This window comes from Dipteris shenzhenensis, chromosome 9 (genome assembly GCF_047967505.1).
Source record: "Dipteris shenzhenensis isolate YYH24624 ecotype China chromosome 9, Dip_SZ_1.0, whole genome shotgun sequence".
NCBI lineage: Eukaryota > Viridiplantae > Streptophyta > Polypodiopsida > Gleicheniales > Dipteridaceae > Dipteris > Dipteris shenzhenensis.
In genome coordinates, this window is record NC_141604.1 from 774,195 (window position 1) to 780,116 (window position 5,922).

A 5,922-nucleotide genomic window follows, 5' to 3' on the forward strand; every position below is an offset into this window, starting at 1 on the left:
GAACTTTATTATGGGATAACAAAGTGGTGCAAGCAAACCTGATTTTCCTCCATGTTGATTTCACCTTGATTGTTTTCATTTAAGGAAATGATGACAAAGGACATGGAACCTACCTTAATTCACGTTGGTTTTTATTACCGTGCCACTAGTTCATGAAACGATATATTTGTGGTTTTTATTAGGACGGTTAAGAAAGGGAACGGGGTGTTAATGGATGAGCATGAAGCGAAGGTACTATAGTTGATTCATTCTGCGAGTGTATACAAGGAGGTACGTTTTTGGGAATTCAGAACCCCAAGCTGACACCAAAATTACAATAGGAGGGTGACAGGGAAGACGAGGCAGGATGGGTGTGGCTGTGCGCAGAAGAGGAGGGATGGTGAAGAAGCGTTAATGTTGGCGTTGGAGGAGGAGGAGGTCTCGAATGGTTTGGTGGATGAGGTCCTTGAAGATCAAACGCTCCACCTCCACAGCCACCTCCCCCTTCTCCACTATCAGATGGAGCTCTTTATTATTAATGCTCTCCGACATCATCACATCTTCTTCCAGCAACCTCGTTACACTATCATTGCTGCTGCTACTGCTGCTGCTACAACTGCTGCTAGCCTTGTTGGTGGTATCCACCTCCATTTCCCATTCGGAGGTCACCTCCCGCTTTCTCCGACTTCGTATTATATCTTGCCATACTTCCTTGAGCAGCATAGTCTTGGTGGTGTTCTCATCGCCCAACATCAATGCTTGTACCGTCCGTGACACACGCAAACTCTGCAGGATCCACGGCTGTTGTTGGGCTAGTATCCACTCGTGTAGCCTCCTTCCCAGGCTTGCATTCACAGCGTCAAACAATAATCTGCGCCCCCATACCTCCTTTCCCTCACCTTGTTCCCATCTTTGCTGCTTGCCATTGTCTTGTGTCCTACTCTCAAGAATTGAAAAAAGCTCTGGTTGCAACGCATAAACCGACGAGAAGCCAGACTTGTTCATGTCCTGCGGTGATACCGTCAGTTCAGCAGCTGCAAAAATCTCTCGCACGTACTCCAGAGCTGTAGACGAATCGGCATGGTTGTCAGCAACGTACTCATTTTCCCGGCTTTCTGCTTCCTCTGCCAAGAAGGATTTGTTTGCCAGGAAAACGTTCCCATCGTCGTGACCGTCTTCAGCTTCCGTTCCTGAAGCTCGGGCAGAGATGTTCCAGCTATCCAAGTTGTCAGCGTCATATTTGACAAGGTCCAGTTCTGCAAGCCAGTTAACACGCGAAGGAGATCGTGAGATAACCAGCATACACGCCTCTGGAAAAGTGAAAAATCCGGAAACCGAGCTTTAAACAAAGAAAATCCCATTCCGAAAGTGTTGGTTGGCCTAAGACAACCTTGGAACTTCAGACAACACTTTGCAGATGCTATTGGAGATCTATCATCCTGATAAAAGGAGGAATCTAGCACAGACACGGGGCTGGGCTGCTCGGACATTCCTGTTGATTTATCTTGAGATTCTGTGTCTTCATTCTGCACAGAAGAGACCCCAAATATCTCATGAAGTTGTTCACAGAATCGTTACAACTTACAACTTACAACAGATTTAGCAATCACCCTGGAAACTAAGACTACGTGTAAATTTAGATCTGGGAAGCACACACCTGTTGCTTCTCCCAAAGTTGCGATGCTCGATCGCTCGTGGCATAAATGCTCGGTTTTTCTTTACCCCAACATGATCCCCCAGTTTCTTTTACATATGAGCAAGCCCTCTGCCCTGCCTCTGAGCCGGGCTCGATCCAAACACGGTCTCTTAGAAGCAATTCTGGACTCCCGTCGCAGTCAGAAACATCCTTCTCATGGGCCTCCATGTCAAAAGGTCTTCCATCATTATCTGTAGAGAATGTATTTCTCCCTATACCTTCAGAAAATTGGATAGCTTTATCCAAATCAAGTTTTTCAGGACATGATCCAACGTAAGAATTGAGCCTGTGAGCCTCCTTTGCCTTCTCATCCATTTTTACTTCGGAGGATGTGTTCCTATTGGATCTTGCTTTCTGATTCTGTAACCTGCGATCTGCGGGAGAATTGTTCTTTGCAAGACATGGCATGCTAGTTCTGCTAACAGAGTGCGATTTCAAAGAAACTAGATTAGACCTGCTCTCTTCTTTATCTTTCATCAGGGAGTGTGAGACCTTGCCCTTTCTGGCATCCTCGACCTTCTTGCTCTCCCTCTGGGATCTGTTTTGGGCTTCCAGAAACTGACCTCTCCCAGCAGAAGAGCTTGGCTTCGAGCTCAATAGATTGCGCTTCTGGCTTGAAGAATTTCGGTTAGGAGGAACGCAGTCTGAAAAAGTGCGTGCATTCTTTCCAACTTCACGTGCCGCATTGTTGGACCTGCTAGCCCTCTCTGGTTTGTTGACGTTGATGGCAATACTGGCCTTCCTTGAGCTGGAGGCAGATCCAGCGGACCGAGGCCGCGTAGCCCCTGAATGAGGCAATCTATCTGGACTTGAACACCGTGATCTACCAGACCTGACCTCAGGCTTGGATAATTGGACGTTACATTTATCACTTGCTTTAACATTGTTGCGTTCTGCCCTGTAGACTTTGAGTGGGGATCTGCTACAGTCAATCGTAGGCTCATACAGCTTCTTTGTTCTCCATTCCAGGCTTCCGTGTTCCACCCTTAGCAAATCTTGCTGTACGTCAAAGCAATCATTAGCGACTGATGGCTGCTCTCTCCCGGTTCTTCTATATTGTCCTTCTGGGTTATCCATCCATGAAGCATGAGAATGCTCCTTAAACTGTATAACCTCCAGCAAATCCATAAGGACTAGCAAATCTTTGTCGGAACTCTGCAAACCCAATAATCTGAGCCTCTTCTCGACCTCTTTATAGAGGATTTCCTTGCTTGGCACCTCCTCAATGTGGGTACGTAGCTTCAAAGTAGGGGTTACGACCTCCGAACGCAAATCCGCACTTGCCCTCGATCTGTTGCAAATATCCTCAGCTAGAGTAATTGGTGCCAAGGTCTGCCCAACCTTGAACGGTGGCCTCACACTCTTCGTAAGCGGTTCGGGCTCTAGTGAGCATTCCGTCTTGCCACTAGGGTAAAAGGAGGGGAACCCGTAGTTTCCAGTCTGGCTGACATTTGAGCAAGGGCTCACTCTACCATCTGCCATTTTTAGACTATCGGTTGATTTTGAAAGCACATAGTTGGGTTGCACATTGGCCTCAGAGAAATGCTTATTACATGGGTCGACCTTTGATGGCGAACCAGCGTCAGGGATCGGCATTTCTTCGAGGCCCATGAGTCTAGCAACCACATTGCCAGAAGGTCGCTTTCCATGAAGAAATCCGGTATCGGGATCACTGTTGGAGGAAACCGTCCTCAAGTTGAGGATAGGCGGGGAAGCAAGTTTCCTGTCAATACTGTTCATGGGCGATAACTTCGCAGCTTCATCGTCCATCAGTTTCCCACTACCTTTGAACCCTGCAGAGGAAGCAAGCCTTCCGTCTAGCGATAACCTTGGAGTTTCCTTGAATTTCTGTCCACTCCTAAAATCCTTGTAATCCACGCAGGACGCCCTCGCAGATTCTCGATCATCGTAAGAGTAAGAGTTACGAGAGGGCTCCTTAGACACGGAAAACCTCGGTCCATCCTTGAGATCAAGAGAGCACCGGGGCACGTCCCTTCTATCTGCGAAGTTCCAGGGAGCTTCTTTGAACTTCGCAAGCAATTTCAGCGACTTGTTCAGATCTATGGTGGTCCTCTTAAAATCTTTCGGCTTTGTTAATGGATTGGACAAATCCTTCCCGTCCGAGAGGGGCACGGCTAGTTCTTCAAAAGAAACAGCATCTTTAGGATTCTTAATGTCTTGCATCTGTCGACTTGCTGATTGTAATCTGGCCGCATTTGCTTTACCAAGACCTGCCTCGTTGCTTGTTTTGTCCCCAACTTTTCTCTCGAGAGTTACCTTTGCCTGCTCCTTCTCGAAAGAGACTCGAACCACGTCCCCGATGTCAACAGGAGCTGTTGGCGGCTCGTATCTCCTGGGAACAGTTGGAAAATCCTTACATCCTTGCTCCCCTTTGTTACGTTCAGCTGTGTCAACTGACTTCCTTGGAAACACTTTGGATTCATGAAATAGCCTGCCTTCCTGTAAAGATCGGGAAGTGTCGAGTCTACGCGGAGAACAAATTGAGCCCCTCATGTCGAAAGACACTCTAGCCTGTTCTCGATTCTCTTCCGATGATCTTGTGTTGCCTTTACATACTGGAGGTGTTGTAAGGTCCCTTTTCTCCAGTGGGGGGCCTTCCTTCGCATCCACTGGCATTCTCAAACCCACAAGTGCATTTTTCTGTATGTCTTCGGCACACTGCTGAAAACGCATTGGTACACTATCCTTAATTGTAGGCCATTTTCAGCACACTAACCTTAAAACTGAATGGTTTCTTCAAAATTGATGCGGTAGAACTTCCTAATATAATTTTGCCGGAATTGGAAGGCACTTACCAAATTCTGGTTGTTAGATCCGTTCCCCTCACTCCCAGGGCTTCCGCAACTCGATGAGGGATTCGACCTTGCTGCTAGAACGACACAAAGCAATCAACTCAGATTTTCAGAGAAGTATAAAATCTTCCTTGCAGCGTCGTTTACTAAAGTAGAAATTACTGAGACTTCGTCAAAAGAAAAACCTGGAGAGGAAATTCGCTTGTGTCCATATAAACGCCTCCCTGTGAGAACCTGGTGCCTATCAAAGAGCTGGAGAATCCCTGCCATACACCCAATCTGCTTCTCCAGCTGGGGATCCTCCGAAAGTGATTGTAGGAGCTTATTCGTAGACATTGTGAAAGCTTTACTACTGTTATCTTCGCCTCTGCTGTTATCTACGAAATCTGCAACCCAGAGCAGGTTTATCAGACGTTACAACCGCAGCCTCAATGTGGCTTCGAAACCCACTATCACAGTGGATTGCACCTCAACTTCGCTTGGAACTATACAAAAAATGGCACGCAGCCTATGTCAAAATCTGACAGTATGTTCGGGAAAGAAATACTGATGTAAGAGAGCCTGATCTAACATAAAACGCAATCCAACCTGGCACTCTTCGAGGAAACGGCAACTAACTCGCCATTGCTGGATTAAAAACTGCTTCAGGCTGCATTTTCAATACAAAGCAGAACACAATGTTTGAAGGTACTTACCGGATCAAAACTAGCTGGGAGAGCACGAATGGAATCGCACGAACACTGCATACACTGCCCGATGATGGGGGCAGAGCGACGGCCACTGAGATATCGGAACTTGGAAAAGCTGTGGGAGTCATATTCGCAGAATTAGAGGTCCAGGAGACGAGAATGAACCACCTCCTATTTAGGCCGGTATCGCACCGTGAAACACTCAACAATCGCCATTGCAATGGGCGAGCTGCAATCGCGTGTAATTGCACGGAGAAGCATTCTAGAGACCTCACAAGTTGGGGCTAGGAATAATGACTCGAAGAATCATAATGGGCGCCATCTCTTGAGGTTAGGCACGACTCACGAGCTAGGGGCATGTGCCGTGACCATGTGGTGTTTGGAGAGGACATAAAGAGGCCGGCGAGGAGAGCAGTGGTCCTGACTCCGGCTTACTGCAATTAAGTGTGAGCTAGAGTTAGTGGAGTATGCGCAATGCGCATTTCAGCTTGTTTTTGCCAGTGACGATGTACGTTTAGGCTGCGCACATTCCATGAATTCGCACGAAGAAGCACAATAAGCATTCCTCACAGCCCACTCTAATTTACCGTCGAATCAGTCGTATAACCACACAATATATATTTGTGCAGCCCCGTAGCTTTCCGTGAAAGTAGTTCCCACTTCCAGGCTGCAACCAAACAAGCAAGGGCTACCCAACTTCCAAACCAAGTTGTACTAAAGAAAAACATTTTCTGCAACCAATGAA

General features: G+C 47.2%; 1 protein-coding gene across 4 annotated transcripts; it reads right to left on the reverse strand.

Moving 5' to 3' along the window:
* Positions 1 to 240: 240 nt before the first annotated feature.
* Positions 241 to 5,622, reverse strand: LOC147898046 (uncharacterized). 4 transcript variants are annotated; one of them, XM_087379832.1, is made up of 6 exons: positions 5,184 to 5,622; positions 4,674 to 4,874; positions 4,492 to 4,562; positions 1,637 to 4,354; positions 1,370 to 1,505; positions 241 to 1,235 (listed from the first exon to the last, which is right to left on the reverse strand). In XM_087379832.1, exons 2-6 carry the CDS (start codon positions 4,822 to 4,824, stop codon positions 391 to 393), a joined length of 3,921 nt encoding a protein of 1,306 aa, XP_087235958.1. In that variant the 5' UTR covers positions 4,825 to 4,874; positions 5,184 to 5,622; the 3' UTR covers positions 241 to 390. The 4 variants fall into 4 exon arrangements, with proteins under 4 accessions (XP_087235958.1, XP_087235956.1, XP_087235957.1 ...); XM_087379830.1 differs by having other exon boundaries at positions 1,637 to 4,357; XM_087379831.1 differs by having other exon boundaries at positions 4,492 to 4,565.
* Between the last annotated feature and the right edge of the window lie 300 nt (positions 5,623 to 5,922).